This window comes from Macrosteles quadrilineatus, unplaced genomic scaffold, assembly GCF_028750875.1.
Source record: "Macrosteles quadrilineatus isolate MER2022 unplaced genomic scaffold, UCM_ALF_1.0 Scaffold_5__1_contigs__length_97177068, whole genome shotgun sequence".
Lineage (NCBI taxonomy): Eukaryota > Metazoa > Arthropoda > Insecta > Hemiptera > Cicadellidae > Macrosteles > Macrosteles quadrilineatus.
The window spans coordinates 44,342,543-44,369,176 of record NW_026542598.1 but is presented as its reverse complement, the minus strand read 5'-3'; the positions used below and the strand labels follow the sequence as shown (position 1 = coordinate 44,369,176).

The 26,634-nt window shown below is 41.1% G+C and overlaps 1 protein-coding gene across 1 annotated transcript; it reads left to right on the top strand.

The window, feature by feature from the left end:
• The first annotated feature begins 2,036 nt into the window (after positions 1–2,036).
• On the top strand, positions 2,037–24,884 carry LOC128995179 (zinc finger protein with KRAB and SCAN domains 8-like). The gene is made up of 6 exons (XM_054420110.1): positions 2,037–2,512; positions 3,688–3,772; positions 4,743–4,938; positions 6,570–6,680; positions 7,676–7,717; positions 23,218–24,884. Exons 1-6 carry the CDS (start codon positions 2,215–2,217, stop codon positions 24,610–24,612), a joined length of 2,127 nt encoding a protein of 708 aa, XP_054276085.1. The 5' UTR covers positions 2,037–2,214; the 3' UTR covers positions 24,613–24,884.
• Positions 24,885–26,634: the final 1,750 nt, after the last annotated feature.

Here is a 26,634-nt window from a genome sequence, read left to right as displayed (position 1 = left end):
TCACACTGCGGAAAGTTACGTTGAAACATAAACATGAACAAACATAAACATGAACACAGCTTAATATAAAAAGTAAAACATATGATATTGAAACAATGTACATTTAAAGCTGGGTTTTCCTAGACGCGGAGTCGGCCAGCGGAGAGCGGACAACGGAGAGCGGAATTGAAATTAACATGGCATTCCGCTCCGCTGCTAGGAAAACAGTAACATTAAATTGCCTAAGACCAGCTGAGTCCGCTCTCCGTTGTCCGCTCTCCGCTGACCGACTCCGCGTCTAGGAAAACCCAGCTTAAACAGTTCAGAGGCAAAATTGTCAATGTTCCAATAGTTCCCAATCGCTTTGTTATGCGATGAGAGTTGTGTGTCAGAATTATCATCAGTCACTTCAGACTCTACGTTAAATTTACAGAGTTGGGGGGAGTTTCTAAATAATTTTCCCGACACTGAGCAGTGCTTGTTGCTTTTTTAGCAAACCTGAAGGCATTTATATATGCCCCCAGTAGGCCAGAATTCAGGCAAATATATTTTGTCCCACAAGCGAGCAGGAACCCCTACCTACCTTAAATGTTCGATAGCCTGGGAACCTGTTTCTCATTTGTGTGACTTTGTAATCACCACTAATTTCGTAACTTATAACGGACGTTGTCTTAAGCTTATTTTCAATAATAGAAATTGCTATGACTATTGTGTAATCGTCTATGCTCATACCAGACGCACAACTTACTGCTAATGTCTTTAATTGACTGATCTGTATGAGGATGATAAAAAAAGCAATCTGTAGGAACGTATTCATTGTTATTCTCTCAAAAATGTTATATGCTGGCACCTAATTAATTAGGCCTGAAATTTCCAAAGCTTTTTTATCATCACCGTACACGCTTTATTCCAAAACCATTGTGGGGGCACTCATCAGCGGCTGAAGAGATGTGCTGATCTTTACAAAAGGTGGACTTTGAGGATTTTATTATAGGTAGATCAGCTGGGTGGGTTTGGATCACTTCCGGACAATCTTCAAGGACCTAGAGTACTCACAGTATACTGTACAGAAGGCAAGAAAAGGCACTGAAAGAAATATTAATTTATAGGCCACTAGCTGTAGGACTCATTGAAAGATAACTTGAGGATGAGTCCCTCATGAGATGAGTGCGTCTATCTACTTTGCCAATCCGTTAAACGTCCATGTTTTAAAGTGTAACCTTGAGGAGTATGTTTTATCTATGGTGTAACTCTGTAAATGTTGTAAATAATGTACGTTGTTTTAATACTTTACGTTTTTAAATACTCTATTTTCATTGAACTGGTGACCATACAAAGTAGGGACTTTAAGCCAAGAATGAATGGAGATGAGTTTAGGATGATTGGCGTGATCTTGTAGTCTTGTAAGTGATCACGAATACTAGAAAAGAGGTTTTTTGTAGTATTCGTGTTAGTGACTATAAGGTGGACATATTTCTTAGACACAACTGATTAATATCCCATTGGTCTAATTATCAGGATAGTACTGCGGATATTCGTAGTACTCACAAGTACGAACGTTAATCCACACCAGGGAGTATCGCATCCACAGTGCATGCCTATAAATATCCACAATTCGTGACCTCCTCGTAGCTGGATTGCAGGACGACGCCACCGTCCCGTATGACGCAATATATCGGACTGCAAAGATGAATATTTCAAGTATCAAAAGTATCAATATAATAAATAAAAATATAATACTATAATTATTTATTTGTGATAAGGAGTTTTGTTTTAATTTTTTAACTATATGATGACACCCTATAACTTTACAGTCAATGGGAAATTGTCATGTTTTAATCAACAAACAAGCACACTCTCTAATGCAGAGATCATATACATAACTTATAATTATTATAGAATGTTTGTATACTATTTTGAGATATAAGAAATGTTTGTGTTAAAGGGCTTTGAAAAGATCTTTGGAATTCAACTTTAAAGGGGTTTGGATGGTCGTTGCCAACGCCATTTTAAAAACTGTGTTAATGTCCTTCTGTTTCAGTTATATATGGCGTTGATGCATATTGATTGTCATATACATGTAATTTGTTCACTGTATAAGGGGGATAAGACAATGTTATAAATATTTATTTTTTCTCTATAAGCTTATTATTAACCATCACACATTTATCATTGTTTTGTAAACTATAATTTATTTGCAGGATATTTGTTTATTATAGGTAAAGTTTTATTAATATGGCTGATGTTAACAGTTCAGAATATTTGCCATCGAGACATAGAAGTTGCTTTGTTTACGGATGTTTTTCAACAGCTGCTGCTAATAAACCTCATCTTGGGTTTCATAAATTTCCTAGTAGAGGCAAAAGAAATATTGTGGTTGTCAAAAAGAATGGTGATAGATGTATTTATGATAGGCGCCAATTATGGATTGATTCTCTCAATATCGGGAGAGAAGCTGCATCAGCTATCGATGGAGTTGCCGTGTATGTCTGTTCTTTGCATTTTGCAAGAGAAGATTTTTACTACAACCAAGGTAAGCCTACAGTAATGTAAGGCCTAGGTCTAACTCGTTATTTTTACAAGTGTTTTGTTCTTGGCTAACAAAAAGTTATGCCTAGCTGAGCTAAACATCTCGTGTTCTCTGAACTTAATTAAGTCCTAGTCTAGGCTTAGCCTAATGACTGGGTTAAGTCAATAAAAAAAAATCTCAGATGGTTTTAGAATTAATTCATGGTAGACTTTCATATCTTGCCTAGGCTAATTCATAATCGGCCTAGACTAGGGGTACAGTTTCTTAACTGGGCTACGCTACCCTAATATTGATTGAAACTATCAAATTGAAAATATTTATTAATAATCGATATTTAAAAATAATCTATTATAAAATTAAACTATCATTACCTAACCTAACCAACCAAACTTGCTGATGGTGAAAAAATCGCATGAAGGTTTACTAATCGAATCGATAGTTTCAATCGAGGGTACAGTTTCTTAACTGGGCTATATGCTAATATTGATTGAAACTATCGAATTGAAAATATTGATTAACAATTGATATTTTAAAATATATCTACAGTATTATAAAATAAAACTATCATAACCTAACCTAACCAACCAAACTTGCTGGTGGTGAAAAAAATTGCATGAAGGTTTACTAACTTAATCGAATCTTTAGTTTTAATCAGTATTTAGCATAGCCCAGTTAAGAAACTGTACCCTCAATCGATATTAGCGTAGGCCTAGTCCAGTTAAGAAACTGTACCCTAGACTAGGCCTATTTGATAACTTGAAAAACTTTGAAAGCTGTGTAGCACAACAGTGAAAGTGTACGTGCACCTGAGGTGATAGGTATGTGTTTGCTGGATGAACAGAAACTCACGTTTCGTTGTTTGCGTCGGTTTGTGATCGGCAAAGTGCAGAAGATGCAGTGCACTTTTTATGTCTCCGCGTGGGCTGGTTTGTTCTTGGAGGACATTATTGAATCATCTGTCAGATATTTTTGCTTTCTGTCATTCTTCTTCAACTCAGACCACCTCGTTAAGTTATTTAAGTAAACTATCTGTACAATAATTCATTTCTCGAGTCAACCTATAAACCTTTAAGAACAGTAATTTTAATGATGATAGTGATTTTAATTAAGTTAGTCTATTTAGCATTCCTTAGTGTAAAAGTAATTATGATTTTATTAATATTTTACGCTGTTTATAGATATAACTGGAAGGAGGTATTTAAAGGAGCTAGCCATACCTCGACGAAACTTACCTGCAAGAAGAACTTCACCACTCACAACCAAGTAAGGATGTAACTAACTTATGTACGCTGTATTTTCTCGCTCGATATGATCTTTATTTTTTGTTTACATTCTTTGTTTATTTATGTTCCATATGTTTAGAGGTCGTGCGGAACGAGGTGAAGCCTGAGATTTTCGGCGGGAACGGTCTAAAGCGGGGAAATCCATGGTGGGGGTAGGAGACAAGCCGATCGTCGCCTCGCATAGCGACACTTCCCCCGCCACACCACTATTCCCCTCCAAGCTTCACCTCGTTCCGCACAACCTCTACCAAATTTACTGTCGGGGTCTTAAGCAGCCTAGAAGGACAGTTGGTAGATTTAAACTTAAGTTAACTAGTTTAAAATACAACGTTGCAACTAACAGGGGTGTTAGGAATAACAAACTGGTTTATTCTACAGTTCGGACAAAGTTTCTGTGCCCGCGACCAGATCTGGTTGGGTCTAGGTGAGGGGGTCGGCGGGGGTACTTTTGTGAAAACATTTGTGTAGGGTATTGCTCTCGGAGTGGTCAGACGTGTTCAAAGCAGCTGCTTGTTTACAGGCGGGCCTATGAGGACTGTTTTCCACAAAAGCTAGAACTCTATAATGTGAGTTGTCATTCGTCTGATCTGACTTTGGACGGCCTGTTAGCTTCTTTTTGAACGCAGAAGCCGTTGTTCTAAAGTTAGTTACCTACCGCATGATTGTGCTAGGCGACGGAATCTCTCCATGTTGACCTAATTAGAAGAATGTGTGGAACTGCCGCTGAGTTTTAATGACTGAATCAGTACTTTTTAATACAACTCATCATCATGCGGGTTACATAGGTGACCAGCTGTTCTATGACTACAGACAATTGCAATGTGTAGGCTTTGAACGAGCCAATAGATCGGTTTTTTGCTGCACCCTGTATAAGTTTGTAGCCTATCATTTAAGTTTATTTGTTTACATGTTAATCACTGATATATTTTTTGCCTGTGTTTTGTTTTCAGGTTCAATGTGAGGTCTCTGCATAGAGTAAAATACAGAGGATATTTCAACATCCACAATCCCGATGGCAGAAAACTTACAGCCAAGCGAAGGTATCTTGGAAGCAAGAAGCCCAGTAAACCAGAATTATCTCAGCTGTACACAAAAACTGTCTGGGTTGCCAGAAAACCTAATGCCAACAAAAATCCACCGGAACAGGTATCTAATAACTCTAAAAATTACCTAATTCAACCCTTTGAACTCCATAATCAATGATTTATTTTTTCATATTTTTTACGTTTTCCTTCATCATGAACACAAAAATCGAATGAACAAAAATATGTTTTGATAGAGAATTACACACGGTTAGGATTTCAAGTAAGAAGTAGCGAAATGTCTGCTATGAGGTGCTATACTCACTAAGAGTAGGCCATGGTCCGTCAAACTTTCTTTTCCTCCATGTACGTTAAATATTTTTTGTCGGCCTCTCCCTCCTAGCTCTATCAGTCAGGTGAATCCTTCATGAATTACCGGTATACATGAGACCAAGCAGGGTTCATTCCCTCATTCAACAGTGCCATCTTCTGGCTGGAGAGCCAACTCCTCAGTCGGCTTGGCCAACTTTCAAAAGCCCAAGCATGATATTCCTAAACATGACTCTCAAGCTGCACATCCTTTAAGGCTCGTCCAAACCGGAGCGGGGCATCGGGGGGAGGAGGACAGATTCCCGTGCAGGATTTTAAAGCACATGGTAATAAATGTGATCACCCACACAAAAGTGGTACTGCTACCGTTATCCCGCTGCGTTGTTCGATCTTCCTTCCGGTTCGTAACATGTTGGATTTTTCCGCTCGCAATGTTGGCAGGACTACAGCTAATATGCTGTTTTAGTATGACCTCTGTCATTAAATCTAGGATTTCATCAAAACATGTGTTGGTCATTATAAAACAAATATAGAACCGCCTTTGTCTTTTCTTAGATTCAGCATAAGGGTTATGACTCAACAAATAAATTTCTAGTTTGATAAATTTTGAACCTTAATGGAACGCTCTCTTCCACCTTCATCTTCATCCTCAGCTGTTGCTAGAATTTCCTAAAGCTTCTTTTTCTTGATGCCTCAGATTCATAACTTAAGTCATAAAAAACAATAATATAAACATTCACTAAACTAAGCTGAAAATGAACTGAGGGGACTTTCCGCTGCCTGCTGCTTCGGTGTGGGCTGCCCCATTCCTGCCACGTACCTCTGCCGCTGGCTACCGCTGGGCACCCACCCCCTTCCCGCTCCTGCCGCTGTCTCGCTTTGGTTTGGACGAGCCTTTGAACATAACATACTGGTGTTTTTATTAAGTTGTCCAGCATAGATTGTTGCAATTTTCAAGGGACTAAAAACTCTTACCCGATTGGATTGGTTTGTACAGACTGGAATTGCACATTTATATTCCGCTGATTTATAATTTAGGTCCATCTCTATTTTATACCAAAAGCTCAAAATTTAGTGTTGAGGATTTTAACCCAATACCCATGTGTTAGCCTATTTGTTAATTACTCAAGTACCTAATGCCTTTATCATAATTCCATACTTATTCTATGAGAAGACTAAATTTATTTGAATTTTCAGTGTAGCTGGTAGTCCTCTAGTGTTTTATCAACTTAATTGAAGCATGTAAACTATCAATAATATGTGATACTAAAAGCTTTTAATTTGATGTAAAAACAAGATCCTAACTGGATATGTTTATAGTAGTAAAAACACAATATCTTGAATAATATCTTGAAGGCAACGGATTTAAAATTTAATTTTACAATGGAGATGTACAATAACACAGTTCTTATAATTGGTTTTTAGGTGGAAAATGCTCAGAAGAGAGTTGAAGATGAACAATCTACCATCCTGAACTCTGAACAGTTCACATCCGAACTTATTATCAAAGAGGAGCCATTATCTGATACTGAGCAGGTTTGTTTTTTTTTTACTCTATGACACACACACAACAAATTTTCTCCACGGAAAGTTTAGCAAAAGCGTGAATTTTTTAATCCTCGCAACATCCTTGCAGATGCATACTGCAATCGCAAAAAGCTCGCCATGACCTACTTAGGTCTAAATTTACCTTACATATGGTAAAAAAGTATAAGTGGTATAAGCAGTAGTGTTTAAAAAGGGTTTAAGTTTTAATTGGCTATCAAGAATTTTTAGTTGCTGCATTCATTTTTATTTTACTTGAAAAACACTAAATTACCCGAAAATTACTTTGTATAGGAGATAAAGACAGGGGTTGGTGTAGTATAACGATGAAATTTAGTAATGTAAAAAAAAAATGTATTGGTAACAAAAATTGATTTTTCAGGTAGGCCTATTGGTATATTTTTGATATTGACACTTCACTAGTTGGAACTATCCAAAGATAAAATGGTTATACAAAAATATAAAATAGTGGATGTCTGGTTAACAAAACAATTTTGGGAACAATTTATCTCGATTTTCTTTTCATTTTGACCAATCCATTTCTCAGAATTTGGCTGTATACTTATGGGACACCCTGTATATCTCAGTGTGATATACAGGCTCATTGGTTCAACATTGTTACTGTTATTCATTGTTGTCATTGTTATTCTGGTATTATGCCATACATGTTAATTGTTTTAACTTTTAACCCAATGTACAATATTCTCGATAACCTAAATTGTTGAAGGTCCCATAGAAAGTTTCTATGAGAAATGGTTGGCTATTCCTCAGTAAAAAAGCATATTTTGCTATGGTTTGATTCCCATTGAGATTGGGATTGTTGATTCCCATTTAGTTAATTTCAAGTAGACAATCTTGAAGAGAAACTTTAATAATAAAATAAGTTATTTTCATTTTTATTTACCTTAAGTATAGATTTTGTAAACACATTTTAGAAAATTCTTTATTTTACTTATTTAAATGTAAACATGATTTTTATCCAACAGGATCCAGACCAGTACATGGCAGGAGAGGATGATGATGTTGAGGTAAGATAAAATTTTAATATCTTTGCTCTGTTTGATACACCCATACCCACGTGTTTGTCCACATTGTGCCCGTTAATCTGTTGCACTTTTACATTAAAAGGTTCAGCTAGGTACAGCAAGTTTTATTTAACCATTATGAGGTATAATTGATGAAAAATCCCTCTTCAGTGCGATTTCTCCATAGTGTTTGCTTAAAAACTATTGTAGTGCCTTATCTTTATGCCATTCAGTGGCGTAACTAACGCCAATGAAACCAATGCGGTGCATTGGGGCGCAGGCCTTAGGGGGGCGCAAAAAACTGATATTCTGGAAAATTTAGCAAAAAAATATGTGGAAGCAAAACTTCCTGTAGCTTACAGAAAATAAATGTAAAAAATTCTTGTGGTACTTTACTTTATTCCGTTACAGTTGAACCATGCCCTCGTGCCTGCACCCAGACTAACGAAATGGAAGCGTGATCCATGCGCAGGCCCGAGGAGCGGCTCACAAAACTTTACTTGAAAAAACATTCAAATTATTGCCCTTTACATTATCACCAACAACCTCACAGGAAGGATTGGGCAATTTTTCCTCCTGTGAGCAAACTAGTTTTTTGGACCACGTCCAAAATTTCCACCTTGACGGCAATGCCGCCGAATGTGACCTGGTTGCCCACAACCAAAACAAACAACAGGTTGCCTCTGCCACTGCGGCGGTTCAGGACCCAACACTCCCACGGGTGCTACGACAGCATGATGACCAGCTAGGGGAAGATGCCCCGCCGCTTGGTCCCTCTGAAAATCAGCGTCCTGGACAGATCTCGAAAGGATGGAAAGTCTGTCCAGATCCGCAAAAGATGAAGGCCGTGGTGCAAAAACCAGACGGGAGCGTTCCTCAGGCTTCAACCCCTGAAGCACAATGTCAATGAGCTCAAGCTCACTGATCCCCAAACGCAAGACCCTTTCCACCGTGCGAATGTCCCCCACGTACTGGCTGAGAGACTCGGCTGGCTGCTGAGGACGAAAAACTCTCTCAACTTTCAGCTTCTCCATGACCCGACGGGGCATGAAAAGCTCCAAAACTTCTTTATGAAAAACATCAAAGGTGACGCCTCTGCGCAAACAATCAAGCAATCTGTCCCCCAACGGTTTCAGACAGTATGGAGCAATGAGTTCCATCAAAGTTGCGTCTGACATGCCAGGGTATTCACGCATGCGCAAAACACTCTCCAGAAAAAAACAAAGACCATTCACATCTAACCCGTCCACCGGCCGGAAACCACTCAGGACAGAGGCAAGGGGATGGGGAAGTTTGCCAAAGGAGTTAGAGATGGAAGGGGAACTATGAACTTGAGAAGGAAAGGGAGATGGGGACTGGACATTCAGCGTAGCCGCAGCCAAGGTGGACGTGTGAGAGGGGGACGGTGTGACATTTGCATTTGACATTTGAACATTTGCAGGCAACTGGAGCAGTGCACTTGGCGTAGGCGGAGCCTGGGGGGTACCCACTGGAGCCACAACTTCAACAACAGACCTTGGCACTTCGTTTGAAATTTCCAAAGAACGGTTGTCTTCAAAAATTTCGACTTTCTCTTTGACAGACTTTCCTGCCTTAATACTCTCCAAAATTCCTTCCAGCTCAAGAATTCTGGCTTCCACCCAGCTCTTGTCCTCATCTTGGATTTCAGGTTGCCCTGAAACCAAGAGCAGACGCTTACGCCAGTGCGTCAGCTGTGTGATAGCCGAACTCTTAGCTGAGCCCATAGGCAAACTACTCCAACTATTAATTTCCCCACTTAGCTCTTCCATCCTCTCTTTACATGCCTCCAGTTCCTCATCCAAACTGAGCGACTCAACCCAAGCTTGAGGCATGCTAACAATTTGTCTGAACTGTGTACGCAAAGTGCGTACATCAGTTCCAGGAGTCTCCCCCCGGGACCGCACCTCGTACACCAGCTCCGGCTTCCTCAAATATTCCGGCACAATTGACGCCATACCGAGTCTCAACCAGCACTTGACTCAAAATAACAGCCAACAAAATTTTTTCACAAAACAAACACAGAAATTTAATTCCTAAGGCTTCTGGACGTTGATGCCTGCGCACCTGATGGGGCCCAAAAGAAGAACCTGCCCATTCATACCGCAAGTACCGCAAGAAAAAACAACAACAAATGACCCACGAACGTACACACACACAAACATACACCGATACATACACTAGACAACACCTAACACTTGTGTGATGGGGGGTACACACAAACCTTTTTTTTTTTTTTTTTTTTTTTTTTTTTTTTTTTTTTTTTGACACATGACCATGCTTTTGACACTCTTGCTCCCGAAGGATGCAAGTCATTACCACCGATTCCACCCGGTGCCTCGGCCAAAGGGCGAGCTCCTAATAAAAATGTGTTTACGCCCCACCACAACAACAACAAGACCTTTTTCCAAAACTGCCAGGCCAGAACATTTCCAAGAAACCAATCCATCCACGGCTCTTCAAAACAAAACAAAAAACAGAACGCGGACAGTGATCGCATCTCTAAGTATCCGAGTCGTGAAACCAAGTTTCACGACAAGGCACCCAGGACGCAACCCACTAACCACGCTCTGCTACCAGATGAACCATGCCCTCGCGCCTGCACCCAGACTAACGAAAAGGAAGCGTGATCCATGCGCAGGCCCGAGGAGCGGCTCACAAAACTTTACATAAAATGAGAACCATGGATGGAGGCTCAAGAACAACACGCCATTTGAGAGAAACGAGCTGTAATTAACCATTTAAAAAAAATAACACAACAATAACATCAACAACAATAATTAACAATAATACATGAATTAAATACTCTCAATTAAACTTTAAAAATTTTGATACCCGTTTACCCTACTAACTTACAATTATTTCATTAATCATTTTCAAATAGGCTAAATTTCAGAAATAAATCTTACTAGCTTTTACCTTTCAAAAAACTTTAAATTAACAAATTACAACATGATATATATATAATGACTCTTTTAATAAATTCATTTCATCTGGTAACTATAGAAACTTTAGGGGCCCCAAATTAGAATTCAAGATGGACTTGGACTGGCCTCCGAATTCCAGGTTAAGCGGGCCCTCCCGAACACCACATTTCCCTGTCGACAAAGCCGACGGGATTCGGTGCTGGGCTCATCCCGGTTCGCTCGCAGCTACTGAGGGAATCCTTGTTAGTTTCTTTTCCACCGCTTAATAATATGCTTAAATTCAGCGGGTAAGCCCACCTGATCTGAGGTCTGTTGTTGAAGTTGTGGCTCCAGTGTTAAATCTTCACATTTTTATTAGGAGCTCGCCCTTTGGCCGAGGCACCGGGTGGAATCGGTGGTAATGACTTGCATCCTTCGGGAGCAAGAGTGTCAAAAGCATGGTCATGTGTCAAAAAAAAAAAAAAAAAAAAAAAAAAAAAAAAAAAAAAAAAGGTTTGTGTGTACCCCCCATCACACAAGTGTTAGGTGTTGTCTAGTGTATGTATCGGTGTATGTTTGTGTGTGTGTACGTTCGTGGGTCATTTGTTGTTGTTTTTTCTTGCGGTACTTGCGGTATGAATGGGCAGGTTCTTCTTTTGGGCCCCATCAGGTGCGCAGGCATCAACGTCCAGAAGCCTTAGGAATTAAATTTCTGTGTTTGTTTTGTGAAAAAATTTTGTTGGCTGTTATTTTGAGTCAAGTGCTGGTTGAGACTCGGTATGGCGTCAATTGTGCCGGAATATTTGAGGAAGCCGGAGCTGGTGTACGAGGTGCGGTCCCGGGGGGAGACTCCTGGAACTGATGTACGCACTTTGCGTACACAGTTCAGACAAATTGTTAGCATGCCTCAAGCTTGGGTTGAGTCGCTCAGTTTGGATGAGGAACTGGAGGCATGTAAAGAGAGGATGGAAGAGCTAAGTGGGGAAATTAATAGTTGGAGTAGTTTGCCTATGGGCTCAGCTAAGAGTTCGGCTATCACACAGCTGACGCACTGGCGTAAGCGTCTGCTCTTGGTTTCAGGGCAACCTGAAATCCAAGATGAGGACAAGAGCTGGGTGGAAGCCAGAATTCTTGAGCTGGAAGGAATTTTGGAGAGTATTAAGGCAGGAAAGTCTGTCAAAGAGAAAGTCGAAATTTTTGAAGACAACCGTTCTTTGGAAATTTCAAACGAAGTGCCAAGGTCTGTTGTTGAAGTTGTGGCTCCAGTGGGTACCCCCCAGGCTCCGCCTACGCCAAGTGCACTGCTCCAGTTGCCTGCAAATGTTCAAATGTCAAATGCAAATGTCACACCGTCCCCCTCTCACACGTCCACCTTGGCTGCGGCTACGCTGAATGTCCAGTCCCCATCTCCCTTTCCTTCTCAAGTTCATAGTTCCCCTTCCATCTCTAACTCCTTTGGCAAACTTCCCCATCCCCTTGCCTCTGTCCTGAGTGGTTTCCGGCCGGTGGACGGGTTAGATGTGAATGGTCTTTGTTTTTTTCTGGAGAGTGTTTTGCGCATGCGTGAATACCCTGGCATGTCAGACGCAACTTTGATGGAACTCATTGCTCCATACTGTCTGAAACCGTTGGGGGACAGATTGCTTGATTGTTTGCGCAGAGGCGTCACCTTTGATGTTTTTCATAAAGAAGTTTTGGAGCTTTTCATGCCCCGTCGGGTCATGGAGAAGCTGAAAGTTGAGAGAGTTTTTCGTCCTCAGCAGCCAGCCGAGTCTCTCAGCCAGTACGTGGGGGACATTCGCACGGTGGAAAGGGTCTTGCGTTTGGGGATCAGTGAGCTTGAGCTCATTGACATTGTGCTTCAGGGGTTGAAGCCTGAGGAACGCTCCCGTCTGGTTTTTGCACCACGGCCTTCATCTTTTGCGGATCTGGACAGACTTTCCATCCTTTCGAGATCTGTCCAGGACGCTGATTTTCAGAGGGACCAAGCGGCGGGGCATCTTCCCCTAGCTGGTCATCATGCTGTCGTAGCACCCGTGGGAGTGTTGGGTCCTGAACCGCCGCAGTGGCAGAGGCAACCTGTTGTTTGTTTTGGTTGTGGGCAACCAGGTCACATTCGGCGGCATTGCCGTCAAGGTGGAAATTTTGGACGTGGTCCAAAAAACTAGTTTGCTCACAGGAGGAAAAATTGCCCAATCCTTCCTGTGAGGTTGTTGGTGATAATGTAAAGGGCAATAATTTGAATGTTTTTTCAAGTAAAGTTTTGTGAGCCGCTCCTCGGGCCTGCGCATGGATCACGCTTCCATTTCGTTAGTCTGGGTGCAGGCACGAGGGCATGGTTCATCTGGTAGCAGAGCGTGGTTACGATCCACGGACCTCTGGGCCCATAACCCAGAGGTCCGTGGATCGTAACCACGCTCTGCTACCAGATGAACCATGCCCTCGTGCCTGCACCCAGACTAACGAAATGGAAGCGTGATCCATGCGCAGGCCCGAGGAGCGGCTCACAAAACTTTACTTGAAAAAACATTCAAATTATTGCCCTTTACATTATCACCAACAACCTCACAGGAAGGATTGGGCAATTTTTCCTCCTGTGAGCAAACTAGTTTTTTGGACCACGTCCAAAATTTCCACCTTGACGGCAATGCCGCCGAATGTGACCTGGTTGCCCACAACCAAAACAAACAACAGGTTGCCTCTGCCACTGCGGCGGTTCAGGACCCAACACTCCCACGGGTGCTACGACAGCATGATGACCAGCTAGGGGAAGATGCCCCGCCGCTTGGTCCCTCTGAAAATCAGCGTCCTGGACAGATCTCGAAAGGATGGAAAGTCTGTCCAGATCCGCAAAAGATGAAGGCCGTGGTGCAAAAACCAGACGGGAGCGTTCCTCAGGCTTCAACCCCTGAAGCACAATGTCAATGAGCTCAAGCTCACTGATCCCCAAACGCAAGACCCTTTCCACCGTGCGAATGTCCCCCACGTACTGGCTGAGAGACTCGGCTGGCTGCTGAGGACGAAAAACTCTCTCAACTTTCAGCTTCTCCATGACCCGACGGGGCATGAAAAGCTCCAAAACTTCTTTATGAAAAACATCAAAGGTGACGCCTCTGCGCAAACAATCAAGCAATCTGTCCCCCAACGGTTTCAGACAGTATGGAGCAATGAGTTCCATCAAAGTTGCGTCTGACATGCCAGGGTATTCACGCATGCGCAAAACACTCTCCAGAAAAAAACAAAGACCATTCACATCTAACCCGTCCACCGGCCGGAAACCACTCAGGACAGAGGCAAGGGGATGGGGAAGTTTGCCAAAGGAGTTAGAGATGGAAGGGGAACTATGAACTTGAGAAGGAAAGGGAGATGGGGACTGGACATTCAGCGTAGCCGCAGCCAAGGTGGACGTGTGAGAGGGGGACGGTGTGACATTTGCATTTGACATTTGAACATTTGCAGGCAACTGGAGCAGTGCACTTGGCGTAGGCGGAGCCTGGGGGGTACCCACTGGAGCCACAACTTCAACAACAGACCTTGGCACTTCGTTTGAAATTTCCAAAGAACGGTTGTCTTCAAAAATTTCGACTTTCTCTTTGACAGACTTTCCTGCCTTAATACTCTCCAAAATTCCTTCCAGCTCAAGAATTCTGGCTTCCACCCAGCTCTTGTCCTCATCTTGGATTTCAGGTTGCCCTGAAACCAAGAGCAGACGCTTACGCCAGTGCGTCAGCTGTGTGATAGCCGAACTCTTAGCTGAGCCCATAGGCAAACTACTCCAACTATTAATTTCCCCACTTAGCTCTTCCATCCTCTCTTTACATGCCTCCAGTTCCTCATCCAAACTGAGCGACTCAACCCAAGCTTGAGGCATGCTAACAATTTGTCTGAACTGTGTACGCAAAGTGCGTACATCAGTTCCAGGAGTCTCCCCCCGGGACCGCACCTCGTACACCAGCTCCGGCTTCCTCAAATATTCCGGCACAATTGACGCCATACCGAGTCTCAACCAGCACTTGACTCAAAATAACAGCCAACAAAATTTTTTCACAAAACAAACACAGAAATTTAATTCCTAAGGCTTCTGGACGTTGATGCCTGCGCACCTGATGGGGCCCAAAAGAAGAACCTGCCCATTCATACCGCAAGTACCGCAAGAAAAAACAACAACAAATGACCCACGAACGTACACACACACAAACATACACCGATACATACACTAGACAACACCTAACACTTGTGTGATGGGGGGTACACACAAACCTTTTTTTTTTTTTTTTTTTTTTTTTTTTTTTTTTTTTTTTTGACACATGACCATGCTTTTGACACTCTTGCTCCCGAAGGATGCAAGTCATTACCACCGATTCCACCCGGTGCCTCGGCCAAAGGGCGAGCTCCTAATAAAAATGTGTTTACGCCCCACCACAACAACAACAAGACCTTTTTCCAAAACTGCCAGGCCAGAACATTTCCAAGAAACCAATCCATCCACGGCTCTTCAAAACAAAACAAAAAACAGAACGCGGACAGTGATCGCATCTCTAAGTATCCGAGTCGTGAAACCAAGTTAGAGGCAGGGCGGAGAGGGGGCCAATATGCAGCGCCAGCCTAGTCGCAACATTCCTCTCCGCTGAAGATGGTCAGTCATTTTCCTCCTCACGGGCCCTGAGTGGCAAAACCCAGAAAACAAGGTAGTAAGAATAATAGACTGAGTCCATATCCGCAAGGTTCACTGTCACAGCTTTCACCATTCACATTTAGTTCCAAAATTTCACTGAGTTCCAAAATTTCACTGATTAGGCCTAACAATTGCTTATTTCAAAAGTTTCTAAATTTTTACAAGGTTTGTCTCTCTATCACAGCTCTTTAACAAAATAAAACATTTCAAACAATAACAATATTTTAAATAAAACAACTAACAGGTTAAACAGTACAAGAATGGTAACATTAATTTGCGGTAAAAATGCCAGCAGACTATACGGGTATGTGACAGTGATAAATTTCACCAATAGAGAGAAAATATTTAAATTGCCTGGTCCAAAGTGGCCAGAAGAACAAGTTAACAGAGAACAATTGACACTTAAACACAGAAAAATACTTTAAAATTGACAAAAACGTTCCATACAAAAATTTAGGCCTAACGCAACGACTCATGTATTTTTGCTAATTTCTCCAAAAGTTGTGATCAGAATTTGTTCGGAATGGTCTTAAAAGCTGGGGGAAACGTTCCAGCAGCTTTTCCAGACCATTCCAAACCTTAACTCAAAGGCTGAAACCAGTTGGCCTATTGGTTACCCAGTTCAAACCTGAATGAAAAGTTGCCAAACTAAAAGCTACTGTAACTTTCTTAAAACTTGAGTAAAATGACTCAAACTTTCAGGGGAGCTTTAAGAGCAGTTAATTCAACTTAATTTAACTAGTTTGGCAAGGACAAAGCAAAATAAAAGACTTTAACCTTACTTGACTGGGTAACACAAACTGAACATTTTACAAGACAAAACAACACTAAAAATTGTACGGGACACAGAAACAAAAGACTACCAGAGTAGTAGCCTAAGACAATAACATTTACTGAGCAAAAATTGTAAGCCTAGGCCTACCACAAAACAGTCAGAAGGACCCAAAACTGACTTGGCAGTTTCTCTCAAATAGCGGCCTTCCAACAAACATTTCTCAGTCAATTCTAGGCCTAGCATTTCGGGCAAAGCCCCTGAATTATACAAAACCACAGAGAAAAGGGAAACTAACTATCAAAAGTCTTCCACGACCCCAAGACTAGGTTCCAGACCTAGTGCAACATGTGCACTAACCTAAGTATCAGAAAATAGTCCAAACTTACCCATCAAGCGCGCTGGGCGCTCTTAATTTACTGCATAGTAGAGAATATCTTCACACAAGTAAGGAAAAGGCAAAAATACAACGCAAACATACTACAAAATTAAGATGAAAGACGATGCAAAATTTATGCCGATGCAGCGCTAACGAAAGTCTCGGAGCCTCTGAATCGTCGGCGGTGGGAGTAATAAGAACAAAACCCACAGCCTTGTTCGGGGTCGTGGAGTGAGAAACACTGAACTAGCCTACTATAAAAAAAACACTTGAACCATTGATCATGAGTCGTGACATTCGCCCGGTGGAAATAGTCACGGCTCAACCTCCCTCCCCAAAAGAGGACACTCCTCTCCAAAAGGGACAAACAAACAAGCCTCTCCCCCACTTCCTGAAAAGAGAATGACCTGAAAGACAACTCAAGTGTCTGTGGTGGGGAACGCCAAGGGACTTCCAAACTGAGGGGAAAACTCACCCCCAGGGTTTGCTCTGGCCAGAGCTGGAAAATTTTGTGAGGGAAATTCCTTCGCAGAACACAGGGGACAGGAGAAGTGATCAGGTTCTCTGGCCCAGTGCACTTCCCACCCAGACACAAGAGGAAAGAAAATTGCCTACGGAAGAGTTCCGCGGAAGGGCTTGAGATGAGAAATGTGCGCCCTCCGGAAAACTTTTCCAGTCCGCGGATCTCCAAGCTCCGCCGTGACAGGCGTCAAAAACCTCAGGATGCGGTGGGGACCTGACCACCGATGACACAACTTGGCAGCTCTCTTGTCCACAGCCGAACTGGCCGGATGAGCTTTACAAAACACCAAATCCCCCACCTGGAAAGGGTTGTCTACTCTACCACGATTGTGCTTCCTCCGGACCAATTCCCTAGCTCTGATCAAGTTTCTCCTGGCCGCTTGCCAAGTTGCCTTGACATCAGCCGCACCAGGAGGTGGCAGAAGGTCGCCAATTCCCCACACATTCGCTAACGGGTTGTTAGGCGGATAGCCTAGAAACAGCTCGAAAGGGACCGCCTTGTGACTCTCATGGTGAGCAGTATTGAAAGCAAACTGAAGCCAAGGGAGTTCCTGATCCCAGGTGGTCTGCTTGTCAGCATGGAAAGCTATGAGAGCGGAGCGAAGATTGCGATTGAACCTTTCAGCATGAGAAGGCTGTGGATAGTAAGGGGAAGTAGTCACATGGCGGATTCCGTGCCCAAAGCACATTCTTTTGAACAGATGGGAAACAAACTGTGTTCCGTTGTCGGAAACAATGGTGGCGGGTATTCCAAAATGTTGGAAAAGGTGAGTTCGAAGTACCTGCACGGTGAGCTGTGCAGTGGCATTCCTTAAGGGGAAAAGCCAACAAAACTTGGAGAAGGCATCCACACAAACAAGTAGGAACTTATTTCCTGACTTGCTACGCGGGAGAGGCCCTACATAGTCAATGAAAACCTTCTCCAAAGGTCTTTCCGCCACCTCAGATGACAACAAACCAAACTTAGAGTTTTGAGCGGGCTTGCTCAGTGAGCACGTTTGACAAGAACGCACCCTAGCAGCAAGATCCCGATCCATACCCTTCCAGATGAACATTTCCCTAACCTTCGCAATGGTCTTGTGGATACCTAGATGCCCACCCACAGGAGAAGAATGAAAATACTCAAAGACCATAGGGATTAGAAGACTAGGCAGCACAACTTTAGGTTTACCTCGCTGCCGAGCGCGACAGCAAAGGGCACCCTGGGACAGAAAATATGGGGGGTGGGCTCCCCCATTTTGAAGCTCACCAATGATCTTTGCCAGCTCAGGATCCTTCAGCTGATGGGGAATGAAATCAGAAAAGGCGAGTGGAAACTCCAAGAGCACGGCACAACCCGGTTGCTCTTGGTCAGAAGGAGGATCGTCGGGTGAATGGTACATCCTAGATAGTGTGTCCGCAATCACATTCTGAGTGCCTCGAACGTGTTGCACTTGGAACTTAAGGGACGATATTTGGACAACCCAACGACCAATTTTCCCAAGCTGGCGTGGATGTGCAAGAAGCCACGAGAGTGCCTGGTTGTCGGTTTCCAATAAAAACTCCTTGTGCTCCAAAAAGCGTCTGAATTTATTGACTCCAAACACGACAGCCAAACACTCGAGTTCATACACAGAAGAGCTTTTCTTTTCGCAGGGACTCAAAGTGCGTGAGGCGTACGCAATTGGCTGCCTAACACCATCCACCTCTTGTGACAACACAGCCGCAATAGCGACGGAGGAAGCATCTGTTTGCAAGACAAAGTTTTGATTGAAATCCGGCATCGCCAAAACAGGGGGCTGCATGATAGCCTCCTTGAGAAGATCAAAAGACGTCTGCTGCGCTTCACCCCAGACAAACTTGGCGCCCTTCTTCCGAAGCTCATTGAGAGGAGCCGCCAATTCAGCAACATTGGGTATGAAGCGTCGGTAAAAACCTACCATGCCGATGAACCTAGCAATACCCTTGACATCTCTGGGAGGAGGAAACTCCCTGATAGCCTGGGTTCTAGCGGGGTCGATGCAGACGCCTCTATGAGAGATAAGATGACCAAGGAACGAAATTTCCGGCTTTGCAAAACTAACCTTGTCAGGATTCACGGTAAGGCCAGCCCTATTCAATCTACTCATGACTTCTTCAAGATGAATCAGGTGATCTTCGAAGCTCTCACTGTACACCAAGAGATCGTCGAGGTAATTGAACACAAACTTGAACTTGACATCATGAAAGATGGAATCAAGGAGTCTGGTGAGAGTCTGGGCCCCCACAGCAAGACCCATCGGAACTCTTGTGAACTGATACAAATTCCACGGAACGCAGAAAGCAGTGAGAGGTCGAGACTCAGGTTTCAAAGGAATCTGATGATAGGCCTGATTCAGATCAAAAACAGAAAAATACTTGGCCTTACCGAACCAATCAAACGCAGAATGCAAATCGGGGAGAGGCACAGAGTCGATTTCAATTTGCGCATTCAATTTGCGATAGTCCAAAACCATTCGGGACTTGCCATTGGGTTTTGGGACGAGAAAGGCTGGACTAGCGTAGCTCGAACGGGAAGGTTCAATGACACCATTTTCCAGAAGTTCGTCAATGATTTTTCTGAGAGTTTCCATTTTGGGTGGAGCTAATTTGTATGGGTGAGAGCGAACGGGACGGGTATCTGTTAGACGAATCTCGTACTCCAACAGGTTAGTGACTCCAAGCTTTGGCGTCAGCACATCTGGGAAACGAGAACACAAGGTTCTGATGGCTTCAGCCTCGCAAGTAGTCAGATGCCCTAACGGATCAATTGTTGGCTTGCTGGGTATCTCAGGCTCGACTACCGCAGCACCACCACCAATTTCATCAGCAAAAGATATTAATACCCGTCTCGCAAATCGGAAAAAACACTGACCTCTGCCTAAATCCAAAATTAGGCCAGTGTGCTTGATAAAATCCGCTCCTAAAATGACAGGGAAACAAAGGTCCTTAGCCACCCAAAAACTCCAAACCCAAGAAAAATGTTCAATTTTGAACTTGAAACGGGCTTCATAGATGATGGGAAGGGGTGAATTTGACGCAGTCCAGCAGATAGGGGTTTTTCGCTCAACTTGCTTGATAAGCCCAGACGATTCAAGGTTTTCAAAAAGGGACAAGGAAATGAGGCAACGGGCTGACCCAGAATCCACTAGGGCCTTCTGCACCGTGGAACCTATGAAGATGTTGAGACGTGGGCAAGTTGAGCGCGCCGCTTTCACGCCCATGGTAGCAAGGCCCGCAATCCCCCGCAGCAGAGGCTCGGTCACAGGCACAACACTCCCAGAAGGGGAGGCGAAGAGGCAGGGCGGAGAGGGGGCCAATATGCAGCGCCAGCCTAGTCGCAACATTCCTCTCCGCTGAAGATGGTCAGTCATTTTCCTCCTCACGGGCCCTGAGTGGCAAAACCCAGAAAACAAGGTAGTAAGAATAATAGACTGAGTCCATATCCGCAAGGTTCACTGTCACAGCTTTCACCATTCACATTTAGTTCCAAAATTTCACTGAGTTCCAAAATTTCACTGATTAGGCCTAACAATTGCTTATTTCAAAAGTTTCTAAATTTTTACAAGGTTTGTCTCTCTATCACAGCTCTTTAACAAAATAAAACATTTCAAACAATAACAATATTTTAAATAAAACAACTAACAGGTTAAACAGTACAAGAATGGTAACATTAATTTGCGGTAAAAATGCCAGCAGACTATACGGGTATGTGACAGTGATAAATTTCACCAATAGAGAGAAAATATTTAAATTGCCTGGTCCAAAGTGGCCAGAAGAACAAGTTAACAGAGAACAATTGACACTTAAACACAGAAAAATACTTTAAAATTGACAAAAACGTTCCATACAAAAATTTAGGCCTAACGCAACGACTCATGTATTTTTGCTAATTTCTCCAAAAGTTGTGATCAGAATTTGTTCGGAATGGTCTTAAAAGCTGGGGGAAACGTTCCAGCAGCTTTTCCAGACCATTCCAAACCTTAACTCAAAGGCTGAAACCAGTTGGCCTATTGGTTACCCAGTTCAAACCTGAATGAAAAGTTGCCAAACTAAAAGCTACTGTAACTTTCTTAAAACTTGAGTAAAATGACTCAAACTTTCAGGGGAGCTTTAAGAGCAGTTAATTCAACTTAATTTAACTAGTTTGGCAAGGACAAAGCAAAATAAAAGACTTTAACCTTACTTGACTGGGTAACACAAACTGAACATTTTACAAGACAAAACAACACTAAAAATTGTACGGGACACAGAAACAAAAGACTACCAGAGTAGTAGCCTAAGACAATAACATTTACTGAGCAAAAATTGTAAGCCTAGGCCTACCACAAAACAGTCAGAAGGACCCAAAACTGACTTGGCAGTTTCTCTCAAATAGCGGCCTTCCAACAAACATTTCTCAGTCAATTCTAGGCCTAGCATTTCGGGCAAAGCCCCTGAATTATACAAAACCACAGAGAAAAGGGAAACTAACTATCAAAAGTCTTCCACGACCCCAAGACTAGGTTCCAGACCTAGTGCAACATGTGCACTAACCTAAGTATCAGAAAATAGTCCAAACTTACCCATCAAGCGCGCTGGGCGCTCTTAATTTACTGCATAGTAGAGAATATCTTCACACAAGTAAGGAAAAGGCAAAAATACAACGCAAACATACTACAAAATTAAGATGAAAGACGATGCAAAATTTATGCCGATGCAGCGCTAACGAAAGTCTCGGAGCCTCTGAATCGTCGGCGGTGGGAGTAATAAGAACAAAACCCACAGCCTTGTTCGGGGTCGTGGAGTGAGAAACACTGAACTAGCCTACTATAAAAAAAACACTTGAACCATTGATCATGAGTCGTGACATTCGCCCGGTGGAAATAGTCACGGCTCACAGTCACAACAGAATGTTGGTGACTCTTTTGTTTACTATTATCGTGATCTCCTCAGTGGTGCACATCTGCGTTTATCGCATTTTTATCACAAGAATTGACTGGTCTTGTTTATTTATCTTGTTAGCTACAAAGATAGACATATCAAATCTTTCAGTATTATTCTATTAACCATGACCAAGTATCCCTGTCAGTTCTTGATGTACGATAGTTAGTGTTATGTTTTTAAAACAATACAAAACAAATTTTGTGTGTGTATTTGTTATACAATTGCAATTAGTGGACCGATTATTTGTGCGGTATTCAGTGGGTAGGGCCAACACAAAATTAAAAAAAAAATGGTAGGGGTGTGTGATGCAGCAAAAAATATTGATCAGAAGCAACGATTCGATTCAAAAGATTTTTGATTTGATTCAAAAGATTTTTGATTCGCTTTTGAAGCAATACGGCATTTTTATATTCATACTTATCAATGAAGTGAATTAACAATAATTAAAATTTATTTGTGTAATGCAATTTTTTGTTGATGAGGTATTAGGCCTTACATATATATTCATACATCACATATATGAATTTTAGGTGAAAAATATTTATTTTCAATCGTATATTAGAAGAACCTGTATTGCTGGACATGTCAATGAGCTGCTTTACTTGCCTATTTCATGATTTTTACTTGCAGAATCATATTTTTAAACATGTTACCTATTTTATAATATTTATTTTACAAATAAAAATATGTTTTGGTGTAAACAAATCAAAACATTTGTAAGATTATTACTGAAACTTTCAATCGTTTACATTAATAAGATGAGAGGATAGAATCAGACTTACAAACTATAAAGTATACATAGCGTCAGACCTACAAAAATAGCAAATTTATCAGTCTAAAACATAAATCTTAGTAGTTAAGTACCAAGTTACAAATTTTCAGATTTGTGTTATTTTTTTAATGATCTTGGTGTCACTTGTTTTGGTTATGTTTACAGTAATAAAACATGTCTCACACTGCTTACACTTAACAAAACCTCTCATCATTTGCAATGTCAAATAAAAAAAATCAAACAAAGCAATATTTACATGCAAAGAATTAATTAAATAAGAACGCCTGCAAAAAGGAAACTCAACAACAACACGCTCCTGTATTTCACATTGCATTGACTTTCTGCAGGTGTTTTTCGTATATGGATACTGACTCCCTCATGAATTGAATAGTTTTTTGACCACCACTGCGATTCAATGCATTTTCAATGCATCGCACACCCCTAAAAAATGGTAGCAGTTCTAACTAACTTTGCTTGAACCCCCTAATACCCCGTGTGAATACAGTGTGAGTCAACTGTTATCTTTTGTTAAACAGGTGTTGAACGACGGAGATTATTCAAAACCTGATTCTAATAAGCTCGTCATTGAGACCAAGAATAATGAAGTTGAAGAGGCAGACCAAGAAGAGGAGACCAATGTCGATTATGAGGATGGAAAAGAGGCTGAAATAGGGGACTTGCAATTACCAGAGGAAATGAATCTGCCAGACGTAGAGGGAGAAGGATTTGAAGACACTCTTGCAGAGGAGTTTGAGCAGACTATGGAAGAATTTGAGGACTATGAACAAAATGACCAGGAGGTCCATGAACAAAATGACGAGGAAGACTATTATGAAGCTGTTGAAACTCTCGAGGAGGAGGAAGAGAATGGTGTGGAAGAGCAGGAGGAAGTAACTGTTCTTCATGTCGGTGATGATGATGAGTATGAAGAAGAAGAAGAAGCGTACCAAGGTTTATGTCACATATGTGGCTCTGAGAATTGTAGAGGGCACTCACAAGCAGCTAAATTTGGCGATAACTATTTCGTATGCTTGATATGTAGTGAAATATTTCCATCTCAAAAACAATTGGCCAACCACTCACTATGTCACGAAGACATGTCAGAAGAAGAACTTCAGATACTGGAAGAAAGACAGAGAACTCTTACATGCGAGTTTTGTGGCCGTGTTCTGTCAACAAAATCAACACTGCGAGAGCACATCATGATTCACACGGGTGAGAAACCTCATGAATGTTTACTCTGTGGGAAGCATTTTAGACATAAGGCAAACTTGGTCGTTCACGTTAACGGACATGCAGTTGTCAGCACGTACAAGTGTAAAAAGTGTAACAAAGCGTTCACAAAAAAGAGTGATTTTGAGAAACATCTCAAATACCATGTGGACGCATCCGGCAATCCCTTGGTTTGCAAAATCTGCAACGCAGTATTCAAATCACAGAGAACTCTGTACAACCACTCGCAGCTTCATTCAAAAAAAGGTAGTGTCCGAGCTAAAAGGAGAGGCGAGGGACCGAGGAATCCGCAGTTTAAGTGTAGAACTTGTGGGAAAGGGCTCTCGACAAAAGCCACTTTAAAAGAGCACATGATGATCCATTCTGGCGAAAAGCCCCACGAGTGTCCGATTTGCGGGAGAACCATCAGACACAAAGCTAATTACGTGGTCCACATTCAGACACACGGGCAAGGAAGGTCTTATGAATGTGATATGTGCGACGAAGCGTTCATGAGGAAATTGGATCTCACTCAGCACAAGCAGTCAGCTCACTCCAAGTCAAAGCTATTACGCTGCCCTATCTGCGGAGAAGTGTTCAAGTCACCAATCAAGTTCAACCGACACATGGAGATACATGAGAGTGTGGTCTACATGAACGAGACTGAAGAACTCAACGGCTTTGAGCCACATCTTTTAGAAGATTATCTGGAATCGTAAAGATTTACATTATGTAAATTGGAGCTATCTGAAAGATTGTAAATATTTTTTGTGAATTGGTGATTTGCCCTTATATTAGTTACATTCGGTGAAAAAAAAAACAATGGAAAAATATATACAGTTATGAATAGCATAATTGGATTGTATAAACTGTTGTATATAGAAAATAATGTTTAACTTCTTCTGTAGGTCCCTATTCTCTCAACTGTTCATTTTATTATATTTCTTTGTTTTTTTCTTCAACTTAAGTGTATAGCTTAGATCTTTTACATTAAGAAGGGACTTTTCATTAAGAATCTAAATTGATTCTTTTCCATGCATGTTTATTGCTTGAATGAAAAACTATTTTGTTTTTATTTTTTAAATTTTGTTGACTTATGTGCAATTATTTATTTTCTTTTGTATTAATATTTGGTTTCAGCATTTTTACATACAGGTATGTTAAATAAGGCTTATTAAAATTAAAATGTATTGCTTACAAATCGATAAATTATTTTTCAGTGTTAAAGTACGGTATTTATATAAAATCCATTGAACTGGAAAATGTGAATTTTCCTATTAACTTACATTTGAAGAATAACACAAAATAAAACAACAAAGCCTGATGTACAAAGACCTGTTGTGCAAAAACAATTCTCTTGCATGTCAAACACTAAAGAAGATTTCACGCTGGCTTTTGATAATTTATAACATTAAATGTACAATTTATTAAATGTTGTTCACAATTTGTGAAAAAAGATCATGGCTTAATTTGTATAAGACTTACTAGAATGAGTTTTGAAAACCAGACTTAGTAATATAGATATTAAATAAATCAAAAATATAGGAATTTATGTAATTGTACAAGATCAAAAAAAGATTTACAAACATAATATTACCAAGTAAAGTATTATAGAATATATTTAAATTTTAATTTGCAATAAGGTGTCTGGAAATTTTTCAAAAATGTTGAATAAGTTCTAGGCACGGAAACATTTGTTCTTCTCAAAAACATTGTTGTAAATCATTAGACTATACCTTCTCCACTGCTATTGAACATCACTTTTAAACACTTGTAACTTGATTAATGACTGTTACTATAAACAATATTTATTATCATTTACATGATATAAACTTCAAATAAATTATAAATCAAAACTCAAACCATGTAAGTATTTTTTTTCTTCTATCCATACTGGTTGTCTCTAGTGGTTAAGACTATTCTATAACTTAAATACCCCCGCCGCCGCAAACCTGCAGACTAAGCGAATTTCCATTAGCCTGATAGGATTTACACTAAAATGTCTCCTTAAAAATATCATATTTATTCCCTATTTAAATAGAATTATTTAAACGAGTACTTAGGTTTGCTGCAACAGGGAGGGTAAAAAGGTCGTTTTTTTATGTTAATAGGTTAGTAAGAAATTAATGTGTTTTCCAAATTCGATCAAAATATGTTCATAAACAAGCAAACTACAACAGTTGACTTTTTCTCCATAAGAATAACATGGGGATTTTAAATTTACAGTTTTTTGGAATTTTCTCCGTAACCATTAGGCGCACAACAACGCTTCAATATACTAAATTATTTGTTTTTTTATGCTCTACAAAATGGTGTGAAAAGAAATTGTAAAATTTTGTGTTTTTAGGGTAAAAAATGGGAAAAACCTATTTTTACCCCATAAAACCCCCCATAAACCCCCGTTCCCATAGTCCGATCATGCTGGTTCGCGAACTCGTTCGAATAAATGTAGGTTTACACGTTTGTACCAAATTTCATCAAAATCGGATGATTTTTGCTCGAGTTATCGTGCTAACGGACACATATATATATATATATATATATATATAAATATATATATATAAATATATATATATATATATATATATGAATTTGAACGGATGGTGTTTTGGGCCTCTAGGAACCTCAAAACGAAAAAATAAATCGGTACCGGGTCCAGGTCTTGCCATGAGTACTACGGTAATAGCTTATTCCCTATATGGGAAATTCGCTAAAAATCTTTGAACAAATTAATCTGAAAC